Below are 19,899 nucleotides of genomic sequence, written 5' to 3' on the forward strand. Positions count from 1 at the left end.
AAGCAATCACACTTCAGAAATGAATTTCTCTAAGTGAAAATACATAAGTGTTCGGGGTTTTTTTAGCTCAAAGAATTTACAAAAAGAGGAAAAAGTAATGGCACACTTCCACATGGCCAAGCTATTCACATTAAAACTCTTTGGATTATGATTAGGTCATAGGAATGTTCTGTTCATAGAAAATTCTATGGAAAAGGAAACATACATTACAAAAATTATCAATGTTTTGGTTCAGCTTTCAGAAAATTAGGAAGTACAAAATCATGAAAACAAATTGTCATGAATGATCATAAGAATATTATTTATAAAAATTGGAAGCGCATCCCTTTAAAACAAAAGTAACACACACACAGTATGTTATCCCAACTTCTGTATGAAAATAATGCCTCTGTGCATATCATGCAAACTAGATTTATAAGTAAAATATTTAAGTCCAAGTCTCTTTCCTCCAATATCAATTACATGCATATTATACTTAAAGAAGATTATTCTGAATTCTAGGATTAAATATGTTCCATTCATATAAATAGGAGTTACAATATTATAATAATCTAATAATAATATAATAATAAGATAATGATAATAGTAGTTATAATATCATTTATATGAAAGAAATCAAATACCAAAATAAGCCTTACAACTTAAAATCACATAATACCTACACATTTGAAACCTATTCCCTCGTTTGTGTCTATTAACCAATTAACAAGATTCCAATACTAAATAACAAAATCAGGACATTAATTTCTTCTTGTGATTTTTTTCTTAAAATAACAAAATCATGATAAATTTACTTTTCCTATAATCTAGCTTGAGAAATAATACTAAAAATACTCCTAACAACAATAACAATATCAAATGTTTGTTGAGTGCTTTTTACACTTGTTTCTAAATGCATATTTTCTGTGTACATCTCAAAATCGGGTATCAAAATCAAATTAAAGAAATAAAAAATAGAGTGGCTATATTACCTCAAGACACACCATAGTTAAAGTATTATTATATGTAAGTACACAGACTTTGTTTAGGGCTCATATAACTGAGCCAACACTTCACATAATGGCCAATTTTAACTTGGTTACCCAAGCGAATAATGGCCTACTTTTTATAAAAGTAGTACTAATCAGTAATGATCTTCCATTCAGATCATTTCATAGTAAAAACCCAATGTTTTACTTCATGAACTATTGCATAAAAAAGTCTTAGGTAATTATAGAGTATATGTGTTTGATATAAAACACTAAATGTAGAAAACATATTCTCATTTTATTCCTAATTGAAAATGTTCCTGAGCTAGTCACCTAATCACCTTGACTCATCCACCATCATTGAGTACTTCTCAACACCTCAGAACATTGAAAGCCTAACGGTTGAGTCACACATTATTACATCAATAATATATCAATAATCATTCTTTAGTACTAAATATTTCACAATAACATTCTTCATTTTGTCAGTAATGATTTTTTGGGGGGGCATACTCTGCCAATGACTTCAACTTACAATGACTTAGGGGGTGTTGCAATGAAATATTTGCAATCAGTTGCAAATATACTGTTGCAATTTTACAACTGATAGATCAACGATAGTTGTAGCAAATCATATTCAACTTCTTGTTTCAAGGAGCAGATTAGCAATCAATCACGAATTTGCAATCAATTGCAAGACATATGATTGATTTAGGGACCAATAATAGACTTGCAATTGATCGCAAGTTTCTTGCAACACCTCATTAGTGACCTGAATTACAGTCTAACCAGCTTGATTAAATTTGGTGACAACATCTACGTTGATATTCTTTTCTCCTGTCTTTGTCTGTCAAAACAATGGCCAAGTTGTAACCCGTAACTAAAACCAGTTTGGTCAGCAGATCTGCCAACACGAACAAGAACATTTCAGTATTGTAAAAAGCTGAAAATCAATATTTTGGTGAGGAATTCAGTATTTTCATTGGACATCACATAAAAGTGAGACTTTAGAAATCAGTGGTTTTCAAGAAACCATCAGTATTCTTCTCATTTTTCAGTACAAAATACAGAAAATCAGTATACTTGGCAGCTCTGGGTCAGTCTCTCTCAGTGTATGGGACTGCATTGAGCTGTGTTATGCTGCCACCTTGTGATAGAATTGTGCACATGCAATCACCCTGTTCTCCATTAATTGTGAGAGCAATTCAACGTTTCAATAAATTAAGAGTTTCAAGACTTTATTTTGGTGGCAGCAGTGGGATTCAACCCTCTGTCACCAATTCAACTTGGGACTAGGACTACAGGGTAAAAGGGACATACACAGGGCATTTGATAGATGCCCTGTGACATAAAAAACATAGGCCCATATTTTGAAGTCGAGTTTGACTTAAACTCAGGTTTAAAGTTGTGGTAGAGATATCATATTTCAGCTCATTTGGCTCTCAAATTATTCATAATTGTCTAGGAAGTATAAATAGATGATTGTGTTCACCATCTGGGCGTTGTGGCGTGCGCCTGTAATCCAAGCTATGTGGGGAAGTTACAAATTGATGCAGAGGTTCGAGGTTCGAGCCCTGGTCACGTCTTTCGGATGGTGACGTTAAAGGTCGGTCCCAGACGTAAATAATCATATCTGATTGATACACGTCTGACAAAACTCAAATACACACACACACACACACACACCATCGATGAATCATGAAAGAGCACAATAAACATAAGAAACATACAACTTAATAAAAATTTTGACACTTTTGGCTTCCCATAATTTTAGCACAGAGTTAGACCATGGTCTAAGTTAAACCTGATTTCAGAATACTGGCCATACAATCTAATGATTGATAGCTAGAGTATATATATCTAGGGCAAACCTTGTACTTTAGGAGTTACAATTGATTGTATCTCTTAACCTCATAGGACCCTGAAGTCGTAAGTAATAATAATTTAAGAATATACTGGTAATGTTCAGAGATAGGTTCCATTCAATGAAATCTAAAGTCAATAAAGTATGTTAGACCTCTATACCTTGCCCACATTCAGCTTATTAAATTTCACAATTTCAGTAGCTTATCACAGCAGCATACCATATTCCATTGATACAAGTTCCATGAATAAGGCCCCAATATTTCAAAAGCTTCATACAATGGCTTTGTGGTTATACAAAATATAAGACAACTCCACTCAACTTTACTTGAGTTCTTTTTTGCTAGTGTTGGGTAGAGCCAGCGCTGTTAGACCACCAATAGCGAGTAGGACAGCTATCAAAATCATGGGAATGGCACAGTTCAGATCTATAAGAACACCAAACATGAGGCTTCCTATTATAGCACCCAGTCGGTTCAGTACTGATTGAACTCCCAATGCCGTACTCCTGTCAACCGTCAACAAGATAAAAGATACATGTTAGAAAACATAAATGATTAGCACATTCAATATGTTATCTTCTTCCAGTTCGAGTGGTCTACTGACATTACTGATAATATTCCAAGTCGCCGGTCAGCAAAACTATCATTTTTTGTTGTTGTGGGGGGTGTCATATTTTGAATGGGGTGGCATCTGACCAGCAATCATTCTCAGTAGACCTTTTAGATTATAACTTTTGTCTTAACCACCCCCCCCCCCTTTACTCAACAAAAATAATTGAAATCTCATGATTACTTTCAACAAAATGATTTGAATTCACAATGACTCATTTCTCGTCATTCCTACAGGATTTAACCCTGTACTACTGAATTACCCCAATTTAAAAAATCAAGTTTCCATAGCCCATATGTTAATGCACAGGTCATCCAGTTAAGATAAGCAACATATTCAAATTGAGTGTATAGGTCACAAACCTGCAGCTAGTAGGATAGAGCTCGACTCCAACCACGTTGAGAGTGTTCCAAGTTATGACAGAGATGGCGCCAAACAAACATGACATGATGAGTACATGGGTTCTCGTTTCTAGGAACCAAATGAAGAACACGCTGACGCCGGAGATGATCATACTAGAAGCTGTGATAAGGCAAAGTGTAGAAGTGTGTCAGTGAATATCATGTCATACCATCCTCATACATCCCAAAGATTCAGAAATGATTCAATTAGAAGTGAAAGAATGCTACTATAAGTCCTCTTTAGGAATTCAGTCCTATGAGTAAAAAACAAATTTTAATAGCAATTGATTATATGAATGATTTTATCACTGATGGTACATAATGATCAACGTAAACAAGTGGAAAATTTAGTTGTAGGATTAATCACTAGGCTATTTGTTAGGGCCTGGTAATCACACACCTCACCTTGGTTGAGAGAGGCAATGTCTTCCCATGGAAAGACATCGGGGTCATGGAGCTGATTTTTAGGATTGACCACACACACTAACATGAATGAAATCAATCATACAATGAGCCCCATGATTACTTGCTACAATTCATTTCAAAGGGAACTGCCTTGTGTGCACCCCAAGTATTTTCTTGTAATTAAGAGATGACAGCAATGTATTGTCATATATCTAGCATTCCTCTGCAATTATATTACACTTTTGCAGTTTAAGCCCGTCTACACTGCCTATGGCTTTCATTTTGAGTCTGCTTCCCTATACTTTCCATCAACATATCCTTTGGAAGACAATGGTGCCTGTCTATGAGTAAGAGAACATTCAGCTTTTCTTACCTTATGGGCCAACTGCTTTAAGTCATTCAACCTCGTACATTAGCAATAATTTAATGCGTGAGCTTTTATTCATTCCATGACACTTGAGTAAACTTCTCTATTGATCCATATTCGCATGACATATTATCATTTAATAATAATAATAATTGGCATTTATATAGCGCTTTATCAATCTACGACTGTTCAAAGCGCTTCACAATTATTATTACCCAGTCACTGGATTCATAGCATTTCAAGCCGCCTGTTAGGCGCACACTTGCTAAACCAACCACAATGACGGTTGTTTCCTACCGGTACCCAATGAGCACCTGGGTGAGAGTGGCAAAGTGTGGATTGACGCCTTGCCAAAGGGCGCTAGGCCATGGTGGGATTCGAACACACGACCCTCTGATTACTAGGCGAGAGTCAGAACCGCTACACCACGGCGCTTCCACGTATTTATTAATTCTGCATTTTTTCATCTTGTCCATAAACGTAAGAAAGGTAATATACATGGAAAATAGTCCACATTGCACTCACTTATAAGGAGTTTTCTACTCAGTCTATCCATGAGAACTATTGTCAAGAGATTTCCAGGTAGGTTGGATAGGGCTGTGTAGAACCCATCCACGTATATACGATCACTTGGTTCGGTAATGTTGGTCGATTCATTAAAAGTACTGCATGCCGAACCACCATACTCTACTCTCTTGAATAGCTCGGGAAACCACATGAACAAACCGTAATACCTGGAATGGAGTAAGAATACATAAATAGCAAAATATTGGATAATAATTGCCATACAGGAGGTATTATGTGACAAATAATTTGATGACAATGGGTTTGATCCCACCGCTGCCACCATATCATACTTGAAACATTACAAACAACTTGGGTAAATCTACATTCTACATTTAACATTCCTCAAAGAGGAATACAGAGTGAAGTACCATGTTGCATCGCTATTACATATATGACATATTATATGTGGATGGACAAATGATGATAACAGTATGTCCTTGTAAAGAGCTCAAGACTGTCAAATATGGCACTCCTGGCACTTCACAAAAGGTTCACATATAACAAAAACAATCAATAAATAGTTTTTAATTCATTCTTCACTACAATTTATTTCATTTAATCTGATTCATCATTTATTCATTGATCTATTTATCATTCATTCATTCACAAACATATTAATATAACTATTCATCTATTTCTTTATTTTCCCATTTCTGCAAATTCACTTTACATTCACTTGACAACCATAGATTTTTATAATAAAAACAAGATTTTGCACCAGTCATTCTCTGGCAGAAAATGCACTACTTACCCAAATGAAAGATTGAATATAATGACAAGCATAGCTATGGTGATTCCAGTCAATGGTTTCTTAAAGAGTTGTTTTGTCGCTTGATAGAGAGCGAGAAACTGTTTCCACAAGGATAACTTGGTACCATCTTCTGCATAGAGCTGTCTTTTGTTTGTACCTGATGGTATGAGGTGAGTTACCTGAAATACATTTTTGGAAAATCAGTTAAAAATTCTATCTCTGTCAAATTGAATTATATTCAGACAATTCAATATGGTAACATTTATCTGATCACTAAAATCATGCAAATATGAAATAGGAGTATAACTTACTGGATAATCGCTGGGCTTGGCTCCTTTATGATTCCAAGAATAGATCTTCCTCATAATGGCAAGGGCTTTCTCCTCATTTCCTTGCTGTAGTAGTATACAAAATAGAATATTGTACATCGCATCTCTGAAACTAACTTTTAGTTCAATTGCTGAGAACACTTTTACTGAATGATAGTGAATGGCATATAATATCATCACATGTGAATCATTTTTAATGAACGTTATGTCAGGATATCAGCACATATATAAAAAACAAACAAATTGAAGGAAAAATTAATTACCTCCAGCAAATACTTTGGGCTCTCTGGCATGATCATGAATGTGATGACCGATGACGCAGCGGGTACGCAACAAACTGCCACGAAGATCCTCCAACTCTCGTAGCTAAAGCCATCGTCGTTGTGGTAACCGATATCCCTGGGTATGATAGCCCAAGCGAGGGCAGCAGTCAGGATGTTGCCTCCCATCCAGAAAGTGGAGAGGCCACTGATCATCTTGCCCCGATGGTTGTTGGGTTGGAACTCTCCAAAGTAGGAGAAGATGACAGGGATAGATCCACCGACACTGATGCAAAGGAAGCAATTCAAAAGAAATGCTCTAAATACTTTTGTACAGCTTTTCATTACATTAAATTTCATTACATAAAGCAAACAGAAAGACAGTTTATACTGTCAGTCTATATATACATATCAAATAGTTGTAAATAATCAATAACAAACTTCTTTTATTCTTTCATCATTCTTTTTCTTGTATTTCTCTGCTTCCCTGAAAATTAAACTATCATACATGTTACAATCATGAAAGTTCATTTGTGTTAGGTGAAGATATTTGGAATTCAATCTTTGATCTTAACAAATTACAGTCTTCTCTCGATAGGATAGGCTGATACAAGCCTCTAAATGTCTATGACCTACAGGGTGTTTCATAGAGATTTATGTCCGACTAAAATTTGCTCTTAAATTCAAAGTTGCATGTGGCATAAAATGCATCACCGCACTAGTCAGGTTATGCTCAGAGGAAGTGGACTACTGCCACAAAAGTTGGACTTCCGGAATACTTCATAGTCCATCAATAAAGTCATGTGTTCGATACACGTGTACACATTAGTATTTAAGCACAACTCTATGAAAGTAACTCTCAGCTCCTGGTGAAACATGAACATGATAATTGGCCGTTATATCAGAAAGGTCAAATAAGGTCACACAGGCAGCAGAGGGTAGCAGAAAATTCTGAGGTAAATTTTCTCGTGTGTTGAGATCAAAAGTTGAAATTTCTGCAGAGTTACAAGAGGTAGATTTCGAAAAAGAAGTAGGAGTTTCTCACCCGACACCACTGAGGAATCTCATGACGAGGAAGAGCCAGAAGTTTTGACAGACGCTTGAAGCAGCACCGAAGAAAGCATTACAGGTCAAGGAGTAGATGAGGATCTGACGTCGTCCTCGGATATCAGCCAAGGAGCCCCACAGGTAGCCTCCTACTAACATACCTGCAAAATCACAAATACAGTGGACAGTCAGAATGGTGCGATCTGAGGTTACAATTATCATGGTGATGCATGCAATCCTGGGCCCTGTCTTACAAAGAATTACGATTGATCTAATCACTCGCAACTATGGAAAGCCAGCAACGTAAACATCTAAAATACATGTTTGTTCAAAATATTTTCTAGAAATGACGTAAATTCATATATTTACTGTTTTCTTGACAATTCAGTATGCTTCTCTTTGTTTTCAAAGGACATTGAGCAAATTTCCTAAAGAAAAAATTATGACATTGATGGATTTCCATATACTTGAGATTGATCTGATCAATCGTAACTCTTTGTAAGACGGGGCCCAGGAGATGTAATATAAAGCTTAGCGATCTAATTTAGGGCTGGTTTCTGGGATTGATGCATTGAATGTTGAGTATAATCAATCACTAAATTCAACCAAACAAACAATCGCTATTTATATATATTATTATATATTAAGGGCACTGGGTCTACGAGTATTGCAATAAAAAAGGCTGAATTACTTCCAAAGACTGAGTGTGAAGATCATGTTATGTTTCTGGATATTGCATTCAATAGTTTCTCAAGTAGAGTATTGAATACAAATAAATCCCCATATCTTATTAGACATGCATTCTGAAACCCCTAGCACCCCTAACCCTAAAGGATAAGTTGGTCAGTCAAACCAGATCCAAAGTACACAGCGAGAACAAAAATGGGACGGACAGACGGATGACCCTGAAGTATAATTGCTTGGGCAACCACCTGCAGTGCACAAAGACATGAAAAGAAAAGGCTGTATACTGACCTACGAAGATGATGGACGTGAGAGCTCCTTTCTCTACACTGTTGATGTTCATGTCCACCGAAGCATTGGGTAGGAGGAAGGATACACTGAGAATCTCCACTGCATCGCTCATGTTAGCCCAGCCACAGACTATCAGTAACAGGGCATGGAACTTTCCAAAACCTACATGGAACAAAATAGAGATACGCTGTAGAATCAGCAAACAGCTTTAATAGTAACAAGAAAATTATCATTAAAGGCATTGGTAACTAATTACACCACATGAAATCAATTTTTGAAAAATATGTTAAACACATCCATAAACTATCAGGAACAGGATATGAGACATTCTGAGACTGAATGCAACATATAGGCATCTATTATGTGGGTGCGTCGTGGTCTAGTGGTTCTGACTCTCGCTTTTCAAACAGAGGGTCGTTGGTTCGAATCCTAGCCATGGCGTTTTTTCCTTCAGCAAGAAATTTATCCACATTGTGCTGCACTCAACCCAGGTGAGGTGAATGGGTATGCGGCAGGATTAATTCCTTGCATGCACTGAGCACCGGTGATGGTAGCTTGAGCTTAAGCCGGGGTAATAATAGCAAGCGCTTTGTATCCTCAGGCAAAAAGTGCTATCAATATAAATCCAGCTATTATTATTATCTTCAATAATTCAACTTTGCTATAAAAAAAAAAATATATATATCCCTGGGTACGTTGATACAGTGGTTTGATCAAAATAAAATTTAAACAAAATAGATAAAATAGTATTAGTGAACGGTATTTTGTTTAATGTTTCAATCATGTATCATGCACATCCATGGATTATTAGTAAAAAAAAGGCATCTCTTATAGATTGTTTGCATGATTTCTGTGGGAAAGATAAAGATCAGAATTTAACCACTTGATTCATTTACATGTACTTATACTCATGCCATTTTTAATCTACTCATTCTTCTACCCTTCTATTTGATAAAAAATATTTCAAGCCAGGCAGAAAATAAAATCGATATAAATATATTCGTGGAGCCTTGTGGTCCAGTGGATTAGTCTCCAGATTTTAAAAGAGAGGGTCGTGGGTTCGAATCCCAGCCATGGCGTAATTTCCTTCGGCAAGAAATTTATCCACATTGTGCTGCACTTGACCCAGGTGAGGTAAATGGGTACCTGGAAGGGTTTATTCCTTGAACGCTTTAGCGCCTATTAATACGGTGGGTCAGCTACAGCTAGGGTAATAATATGATACCAAGTATCAAAAGCACAGTTGATTATATGCACATAGTAACTGCGCTATATAAATGGACATATTACTATTATTGTTATTACCTGCTGCTTCAACAGCATCACTGTAGGTCGCCTCTCCATCTTTTGTATATCCTGTCAGAACAAAATACAAAGTCAAGATAAAACAATATAATATGACAACATCAGTAATGATTTAAAAACTAGCTATTAAATACGGATGGCGCAATTTAGCCTGAAGGTAAATCAATTGCACAGCATGTAAAAATGACACTCAATTTGAAATACAGTCATTCTTATGGTATCTTTTTATGATACAATCAGTGGCGGATCCGTGCCCCCCCCCCCTTTGAGAAGCAAAATTAAGATTTGTAATGTGAAAATGCCATTAAAACAGAGGTGTGACCCCCCTTTGAAAGTGAAGACCTTTTTTTTTTTTTTTGCTTGTCAAATTTTTCGTCAGAAAAATGTGCCCCCCCTTTTGGAAAATCCTGGATCCGCCCCTGGATACAATGCCCAAATGGTCAGAATTGTACTGTACATGCATTGAAGCAGTTGCAGGGCCAGGCGGCAATATATGTGTATGTCTATATATTTCTACTCCTGGGCCCTGTTGCATAAAATTTACCATTATGGTAACTTTGCAATCCAATGGTGACTTGTATGGAATCCTAGATTTTGATTGGTTGGTGATCAGCATAACCACGGTAGTTATCATCGGATGGCAAAGTTACCATAGTAGTAACTTTTATGCAACGGGCCCGCGAGTAAAAATATATAGACATACACATGTATTGCAGCCTGGGTAGAAATAAATTACTCGTATATGGCAGCGGTAGATTTGTGCATTTGACTTCCCTGCTAATAAAATATAATCACTTTTCATATGTAGCCAGTGCAGTTCTATAAAGGGTGATAAAAATGAATATTTGTTTGAGAATGTCAACTTAGTTTGTACAGCAGTAGCACACATGTATGTAGGGGGGAGGGGAAAGGGAAAATACAGGGGCTACCTTTTCCCACCTCTGAGCTGTCATTAAAAATTTCCTTTCAAATTCTATGGTATGTTCAGGAGCTTGTTTTTGCAACATACAGGGATAAACCGTTATCATTCCCATTCACACTGAGCAGTTATCTCATTATTTGGCAACCCAGGTTTGGTGAGTTGGTGTGTGAGTACCTATATAGTAATCCTTTTGAGGCCGAGTTCTCATGAAAGGCCTATACAATGCGTCCCACAAAAAAACGAAACCGAGGTTTAGAGATTATTTATCATAACTTAATCACAAATATAATAGACAAAAGACGTATCATTGTAAAGCATAGATTGTCCTCTTTCAGCTGGTATAACATACAAGATTTTTCATCCACGCATGAGTGAGTAAAAACAATTTGAAGAAAGGATAGCAAAAAGTCATTTGGCGGGGGGGTATCAGAATTCCAAAAAGAAAATCACATGCCTCAAAAGTTCAATATCTGCTCTTTGATTTGATAGCTGAATCGCAGAAAATGGTTAAGAAATAAGAAAATTTATGTTCCCTCGAAACAATGCTTGTATTTCCATAATTTCATGAAACATACATGCTTTCACTGGTTTCCCAACGAAGCTATCGCACAGTTAACAAAAGACTTTCTGCATGGCTGATCGTCAACAAAACGTGTTGAGTTAGTCCAAAAGCTATCCTGTAAAACCTCTTCACTTTATGAACTTACTGGAATTCAAGCCTTCTTTCAAATAAACAGAACTTTGTTATTTCTCGACCGTTTTCTGTAATTGAGGTATCAAATTAAAGAGCAGATATTGAACTTTCTAAAAATATGATTTTCTTTTTAAAACTCAGATTCCGCCCACCAAGTGACTTTTTTGTTTCCTTTCTTCAAAATATTTTTACTCACTCATGCGTGGATGAAAAATCTTGTATGTTATACCAGCTTTCATGTAGTTGTTTTTTATGTGATCATTCAATTGGAGATAAACAGTGGCAAAACCTTACAATTGCATTTTATGATCCGAAAGTTAGCAATACTTGTGCAGGGGCTTGGAAAGGTCATTACTTTTGTTTTCTTTTTACTTTTTTTCAGTTAGGTAAACATAATTTTAAAAAATATCAAACTTTTGGTAAACATATCCTGCCCTGCATTCCATGGACATGGGGGGGGGGGGGCACTTCCAATCCCCTGCAAGTTTGGCGAGCATTAATTATGAACTTTGCACATCTTTCATGAATGCGTTCATGACATAACCTAATTCTAATTTCTAAATATATGAATGTGTCTCCCACCAACAAATACAAAATTTCCAGTAAAAAGGACTACTACTTGATAACAAGTGATACTTTATCAACCTAAAAAAATGAAATAAAATGAGATAAACAGATAGCAGTGGAAATGATGAATATCATTAAGGGTCTCTGAACACAGAGCACTTGGAATATATTAGAGAAAAATGAGGAGCATAAAGGTACAGATAAGAATATTAAGGAAAACATTGGCCTGCATGTAGGTTCACACAGACAAGATTCACAAAAAAAATAGTGTTCAAAGCTTAAGTTATTGAGTGAATTTAGTTCAATTTATCTATTACAAAGTGAGCATCTATTATCATTATAAATTCATTGTGCCTGGAACCCACAAAGCAAACAGAATCACTGTAGGTGCATGGTTTCAGACCGCCTCGAAGTTTGTCAGTTCCAGACTGTATTTTGGTAGTGTGAAAGCAAATTACGGGTAATCTCCCCGAAAGAAAATACCCGCTAAAAAGTAGGTATTTGTCAAAATTACGAGAACTTTCGCAGGGATTATTCCAAGGTCGCAGGTATTTTGGCAGTGTGAAAGCAAATTACGAGAACTTTTAGCTCAGCGTGTAGTTGGGCATGGGCACCATGGGTGGCTGCTGAGCTAGCAATTTCAGAATCTTGCACCTTACCTGCTTATCAGACCATACTGCGCATCCTCGTAACTTCAGGAACTTATCCCGAAGGGTATGTTTCGGGGCGGTGTGAATGCAGAAATAAATAACAGGTATTTTTTAGCCTGAAAAAGGTTCTGGTAATTTAACGGGGATTCTTGTGATCGAGGCGGTTTGAAACCACCTTGTGACCTGCAGGTCTCTCCTCTTGATATAACTAATTGGGGGAGTGCAAATGGACCAATAAACAGAGGAGCCAACCCCAAACTTGTAGGCCCTATTTATATGAATAGTGCAGTGGATTCTGCATAATACATGATATGCATGAATTGAACATGCCTAAACTCATATTTTCAAATCTAGTGTGTAAAGTATGATATATATTTATATTAATTCAAAAGCTCATATTTGTATGGTTGAAACATCTTTTATCATACTTTATATCAATTATATATATCAATTGATATTGATCAGTCATATCAATTTTATAGCATGCCTTTTAAAAAGTAAAGACTATTCAAATTATCAATGAGATGTTATGATCACAGGCACTTTATTGACCAACACCATGGAAACTGACCAAAAGTGCGATAAGGAAACTGAAATATAATTGTACAGTAGAGCCTCAAGTGTTGTACTTTACCATTTGGGCTAGTTTGTTCACCTTACAGTTCAACTGCATGTTTTCATAATTTATGCATACTGAGGAAGTGACCCATATTTATAATCTGTGCTTCAAGTACCCTTTGAGCACCCATTCATATCAGCTCAGATATTTAATCTGGTCATATGATGGTATAATTAATAATATATTATGGATCTCAACCACAGTCAGGTGCTTAGTATGGTATGGTTCATATCATACAATACAGAGATGTGTTTGTATGTTTACAGTTAATCCTTTGAAAGAGTCCATGTATTGGCATGAGAAAAAAAAATAATGCATCTATGTGCAAACTAATTACTAGTTCATACATTGGTTACCAATTAAAATGTAAAAAGTTGTTGCCACATATTTGTGATTCGCAACAGTAACATTAACAAGTTGTTGTTGCTCACTGATTTGTTTTGTAAAATTTTCTACAAAATAATAGTTACCTTTAAATGTTTCATCTGGAAGGCATGTTACAAAGTCAAATGAAGAAAAATATTCATTCTGAGAAGCATTTAATCAAGAATATCATTATTTCAAATTCAAAATGATGTTGTTTCATGTGGGGTACTCCAGTGATGCATGATATAAATGTATAGTTTTTGTTAAATGCATTGTCTATCACATGTTTTTATGTTGAAATTGAATTCAAATAAAACAGGGAATATAATGTGGTATCTCCCGACATTTAACTTCAGTCAATATTATCATTACCTATAGGCCTACAGTAATCCTGGCTAATTTTGACATAAAGTGTATACAGTACAGGCGCACATCATGCACGGCGTGGAAATATACTTAAAACTTGCGCTTGGGTATGATTAAGTGGGAATACAATTATTTTGGACCCTAGTACATTTTAACCGTAACTAGGCCACTTTGACATACCTTGTGTCAAGTTAATCATTTAGACTGACAAAATACACTTTTATATTGTATATTTGCCTCATTCAAGTAATAATCATGCAAATTTAGTCCCTCATGATACTGAGATTTAAGGTAATGACCAGTAAATTTGAGATCAAGGTGAAAATAAGTAGAAATGAAAAAAAAAGGTGCTGTATCAAAAGGATTTAAGATGATGGTCTACATACATCTAGATGTGATGAATATAGATGAACACAATTAAGGCTACATGGGGAATAATGAGTATAGAAAGACACAGCAAAAACAAGAAAATGAACTATTTTGAGATGAGTTTTGATTTTGGCAATTTCAAAGATATATTGGAGAAGGAAAACAAAATACATGCCATTTTTTATTTTGGCCGAGTCTCCACCTCCCGTGCCATGCTGTACGAGGGAACCTGCAGATATCAGAAGACATGCGAATGTACTAGGACTGCACGAAATGATAATATCAAAATATTGAGACAATGGAACTTCATGACAGATATTAAATGGGTCCAAGATATATCACCCATCAGAAATTGTAAAAAATTGAAAAAGCAAATCATTAAAATACTGTGCAGCCCGAGAATCTGTATTTGACAGGTAATGATAACACAAAGAGATGATTCTTAGATTTTGAAAATGTAAAGTAAGAAAACTGAACCAGTCGTAGACTGTCATGCTGTGCCCCACTCTAAATAATGCTTAATGATTCATCAAATGAATTTTCAATCAAACAGGAAAAAGAGAAAAGCTAGTAGGCTATCAAAATGAACAAATGGGGGGCAAAGTTGGGACATGCCCCCCCCCTCCCTTTGTGAAGATTTTTTTTTTGCTTAGCAGAAAATTTATCAATGGAAATATTTTCATCTGAAAGCAGTGGTGACCCCTGACTATTTCTCTTTTGTCTTATAACTAAATTTGCTTGCCCCTTCCTTTAGGAAATCCTGAAACTGCCCATGAATGAACCATTTGTAAGAAAAAGAGAATGACTGTCAATGGATATATTGCTGATCTTGTCTTTGCTTCTACTGTATATGTTACAAAACTGATATCAAAGGCCTTTCCGACAAGCAGACTTTGGACTCTTGGGAATAAAAGCAATACATTGTATTGAATTGAATGGAATTCATTACCAAATCTCACCGACATACATACCAACACTCCATTGTTAATATAATTGTAATCATTGTTACATATATAGCAATACATAGTATTTGAATTATTGTTAATAACAATATCATGATGCAAAATAATGTGTCTTTCTCTAAATTCTAATACTATCACACGGTAAATATCATGGACATGTAGGTCTACTTTTTCTATCTGATTGGAAATTGGTAATGGTATTGACTTTAACCCTTTTAAATGAAGAAATTTTATTCTTTGATATGACACAAAATTACTGTCTGGAACATGAACTCTTGATGTAAGTAACACATCATGTGCTATCATGATACAAAAAAAATTAACTGGAGGGGGCAAGGAAAGGAGGGGGGGGGGGTGGGCTAAGGTTGCTGACCTTTCAACATCAATAACCAATTTCAGAAGCCATGAAACCAAACTTGAGGAATTTGTGTGGATCCAATATGGGTGTGTTCTTGAAAGCAAAAAGCTGAAAGAATGTCAGTATTTTTTTTTTAATAAAAGAGTACCATATATGTAATCTTATTCTTTGTGTAAATCAGCAATAAATTTGGGAAAATCACAAGTCACATTCAATGTCAAGGAACTTGTGAAAAAAAAGACCCATTAAAAGTGTCACATGTATTGAAATCTTTACTAAGTGAATATTCCTATCTCACAAACCCACTGAAAGCAATTCGTGCAACTTCGATCATACACCAAATATAGATAGAGCATAGTATGTTGGTTTGATTACATGTATGTAGTTTCCAGAAGTTTTGTTTTTTCATTACTTAGTTTTTTACAATTTGGTGGCAAAAGTAGAAATAAAATGAAATAGATTATTATTTTTTGTTATCTATATAGGGCTTGACTTGAATATTAGTTTCTTACGACTGCTTCCAATCAAACATATGGACCTTGATATATTATGCCAGTAGGTGCTATATTTGGAGTTGAATTAACAAAAAAATCCATAGAACTTACTTGTTTCATTGCAGTTAACTTCATCTTGATCAACATCATCATCGACCTCTAATCTTGTGTAAGGCACAGATTTATTATGTTCAGCTGACATCTTGCTGAGTTTTGTCACTAAAATACATGTACATGTAATTTAACTCTATCACTGGAACTGGTAAGTAAGCAGTTGGCCGAACTTACAATGTAACTCTTAATCTGTCAAAATGAAAAGGAAATAAAAAAGAAATAAAAATATAGACCCAGTCATAGATCGAGGATTTTCCAGCAAGGGGGGCAGTTTTTCTTCTTTTTTCACAAGAAAAAGAAAGAAAGCGACAAGTTTTTAGTTTAAACTCTAACATTGAAGTGTCATATTCTATAAATTCATGATGTATAAACTAATTTAATTCATATTTTCTCTTCAATTTGGGTGGCTGTAGCCCCGAGGCGGGGGGGGGGGGGGGGTACTCGACCAAAAAGGTGGTAGGTATGTGCCATGGGCGAGACAAAAACGGGGGCTTTGGAGCAGGCTTATTGTAAAAAGGAGGGTCCTCGGAAGGCTTCTGAACTACAAATGTTTGTAAAACGGGTCGCCTGCGTGTGAGTGCATATGCATCCCTATGGAACGGGCGTGTATGCAGCTAGCCCGGCGGCACGGGCACCAGGTGTGCTCGCGCAGAGGCGATGGTCGGACAGCACTCTGCTCTGCAGCCGCTTTCCACCAAAATTGCAGCTCACTGTAGCGAATCAATGCGGCCGGAACGGCATATAACGAAAAATATGCAAAGCTGTGGAATAGATTTCTTCCTTCTTTTTTCTCGATAAGAAGAAAATGCTATTGTAACATGACCGTTTGTACACTCAGTCTCCTTTGCTCTCCTGTAAATTCAATCTCCAAAGCTCTCCTTACTTTAATTAAACTAAAATTATTAAATTGAAGATAGGGTGAACACAATAAATTAGAACTTAACACGATGAAGTCCAGATCAGCACTGACTTTACTTTCCAATCTAATCTTCTGGGAAGTTCTGCCAATGTACCCACATTGGATAATCATAGAAATCAACAAATCAAATAAAAGGAAAATGGTATGAACTATAAAATGAACTAACCCTATTTAAAAATAGGAACCAATCAGAGAATAGAGAGGGGTGATCATGAGTTAAACTGAATCCTAATGAGAATTAAACAATAAGACCATGTGGAGTGGAAAGCTAATGGAAAACCAAAAAGCATGACTGAGGTGAGGGGAAACTGAATGAAAGAATGAAATGCAATGAACCTGTGTTGCTATGTGAGATGTATTGTGGAGATGGAATGAAAGATGAGATCATGACAATGTATGTGGATTATGAGGATGGAAAGAAGGATGAGATGAGTATGGAAAGCCAAATGTAAGAGTACAGATTAAATAAATAAACCTAGCAAAATTTACTGTTACACTATGCTTCGGAGCAGCTTTCTTTGTTCTTTTTGTCAATAAGATATTAAAAATGCTATGCCTTGGAATGGAAATTTGAGTGTAAAAATGGGGGTCCCCTCCGCGGCACATACCCATCACGCATTATATACTGAGTACCCCCCCCCCCCCCAGGGCTGTAGCAAGTGTTGCATGCATGTACTTGGTTTCTCTCAATTACTAATTAATATAAGTTTAAATATTGACTTACATTTCCTCTTTAAACTAAGATATAGATAGTAAATCATGTACTATGTAGATTGTTGAATGATAACATTTGGCTCTTCGAAAAATTGTGAAGCTGGAGTTTCACCTAAGGCTAAGGTTCCGGAAAAAGCAGTTGTTGCTATTGCCGGCACATGGAGATGTTGACCAGTCGATCCTGCTTGGCTTAGCTTCCCCAGGCCAGACTGGCCCGAGCCATAGCACCTGTAAATGGTCTGTTCGTCCTAGCGCTAGCCTTGCCCGCGGTGATCTCCCCGCCCTCAGTCAAGTCCAACGCAACTGCGCTTGTGTGAGTTTTGTTTTTCTTTCACTGGTCGCGAGATGCAGATAGGCCAACAGCAACAAATTGGCTAAAATCGGACAAGAGTTCCATAAATCAATATACAGTTCAAAACATCATTTCTGAAATGAATTCAACGACACAAAACTGCTTAATCATCTCCTCAAATACACTGTTCAGGGTCCGGCTCGTTAGAGATCGCGATCGCTCAATGTAAACATTTGGCATCCGTATATTTCGCGTACAAGACTTTCGATTTATGTATCCATGAAAAGGTAAATATATATTTTGAAATAAAGTATTAATTATTAGGTGGAAACTATTATCATCGTACCCAAAATTATGGTGCAACGTTAAAATATTTGCTTTATTGCTATGAATACTTTTGAGTCTATAATTCATAATTTATCATTATTGTATTTGAATTGTCTCGAAGTAGACTAGCAATTCTTCCAGTAGGGAAACCACATTATATATTATTACCCCTTTCTCGCGATTCCGAATCCTGAATTGGAGTTTAATAAAAGTCTAACAAGCACAGAGCGGGCGTGGATGTCAGACAATTTCAAAATGTTTGCTTGACCAAAAAGAATCTTATCCGTGTTTAAATGAGTTGATTAAACATCCCCTCAAGTCAGTTATAATTTCAAGTTATAAAGGGATGGTCCAGGCTGGATATATTTATATCTCAATAAATAGAGTAAAATTCACAGAGCAAAATGCTGAAAATTTGATCAAAATCTGATAACGAATAACGAAGATATTGAATTATAAACATTTGCATTATAGGCATGTCTTTATAAATATTTATTAGGTGGGCTGATGATGTCATATCCCCACTTGTTATTTTGTATTTTATTATATGAAATTAGGTTTATTCAGAATTTTTCTACCAAGAACCAAAACAATTGGATTGACAACTGATTAAGTGCATTAGTTATTTATTGCCGCAACTTATTTCATCATAATGGAGACATATCATTTACACATGTATGAAAAAATGAAACAATTATGATTTCATGTAATAACATAAGAAAAAGGAAAGTGGAGATGTGACATCATCAGCCCACCTAATGAATATTCATGATGATGTGCATATAACTGTTTTCACAAAATATTGATAAACTTTAACTTTAAAATTCAATAACTTTGTTATTTGTTATCAAATTTTGATGAAATTTTCAGCATTTTGCTTTGTGAATTTTACTTAATTTATTTAGATATACATATTTTCAGCCCGGACAATCCCTTTAAAGGAACAAATTCTTATGTGTGTGATAACTTTGGTATTGTTATTTTTTTTTGTCTTTTCAGATAATACAAAGAAATGTATGGGAAGTTTGAATGATGCAATTGAGGCAGCAGGTAATTTGAAATTTGATAGCCTTTTGATCATTATTTTTTCAGCAACATTATAGGTGAGTTCAAGATCGGTGTTGGTTCTGGTGTTAGTGTTAGAAACATAATTTAGCTTGCCTTTCTTAACACCAACACCTTAAACACCTAGAAGTAAGATTCTCCCCAGGAGCAGCTTACTAACACCAAACAAAAGGTCAAACACCGAGCTTGAAATCAGCCAATGTAAAGCGTAATTCCAAGATGTGCTCCATTGCAGTCTACAATTGAGTGTA

At 35.8% G+C, this 19,899-nt stretch overlaps 1 protein-coding gene across 4 annotated transcripts; it reads right to left on the reverse strand.

Moving 5' to 3' along the window:
* Window positions 1–767: 767 nt before the first annotated feature.
* Window positions 768–18,483, reverse strand: LOC129257910 (synaptic vesicle glycoprotein 2C-like). 4 transcript variants are annotated; one of them, XM_064096252.1, is made up of 12 exons: window positions 18,077–18,483; window positions 16,329–16,520; window positions 14,579–14,632; window positions 9,851–9,901; window positions 8,546–8,707; window positions 7,569–7,731; window positions 6,527–6,809; window positions 6,246–6,329; window positions 5,935–6,113; window positions 5,142–5,350; window positions 3,806–3,965; window positions 768–3,339 (listed from the first exon to the last, which is right to left on the reverse strand). In XM_064096252.1, the coding sequence occupies exons 2-12, from the start codon at window positions 16,417–16,419 to the stop codon at window positions 3,156–3,158; spliced, it is 1,620 nt and encodes a 539-aa protein (XP_063952322.1). In that variant the 5' UTR covers window positions 16,420–16,520; window positions 18,077–18,483; the 3' UTR covers window positions 768–3,155. The 4 variants fall into 4 exon arrangements, with proteins under 4 accessions (XP_063952322.1, XP_063952320.1, XP_063952323.1 ...); XM_064096250.1 differs by having other exon boundaries at window positions 17,975–18,483; XM_064096253.1 differs by lacking the exon at window positions 14,579–14,632 and having other exon boundaries at window positions 17,975–18,483.
* Window positions 18,484–19,899: the final 1,416 nt, after the last annotated feature.

The sequence above is a fragment of the Lytechinus pictus genome, chromosome 3 (assembly GCF_037042905.1).
Source record: "Lytechinus pictus isolate F3 Inbred chromosome 3, Lp3.0, whole genome shotgun sequence".
NCBI classification, from domain to species: domain Eukaryota; kingdom Metazoa; phylum Echinodermata; class Echinoidea; order Temnopleuroida; family Toxopneustidae; genus Lytechinus; species Lytechinus pictus.

What these genes read in the sequence shown, in the direction of transcription:
- LOC129257910 (XM_064096252.1), bottom strand. Translation starts at nt 16,419, where the DNA reads ATGTCAGCTGAACATAATAAATCTGTGCCTTACACAAGATTAGAGGTC. An exon ending in CACGTCCATCATCTTCGTAG is followed by an intron (nt 7,732 to 8,545) that starts GTCAGTATACAG and finishes GTGATTTTGCAG; the next exon opens with GTATGTTAGTAGGAGGCTAC. An exon ending in AGATTCCTCAGTGGTGTCGG is followed by an intron (nt 6,810 to 7,568) that starts GTGAGAAACTCC and finishes CCTTTGCATCAG; the next exon opens with TGTCGGTGGATCTATCCCTG.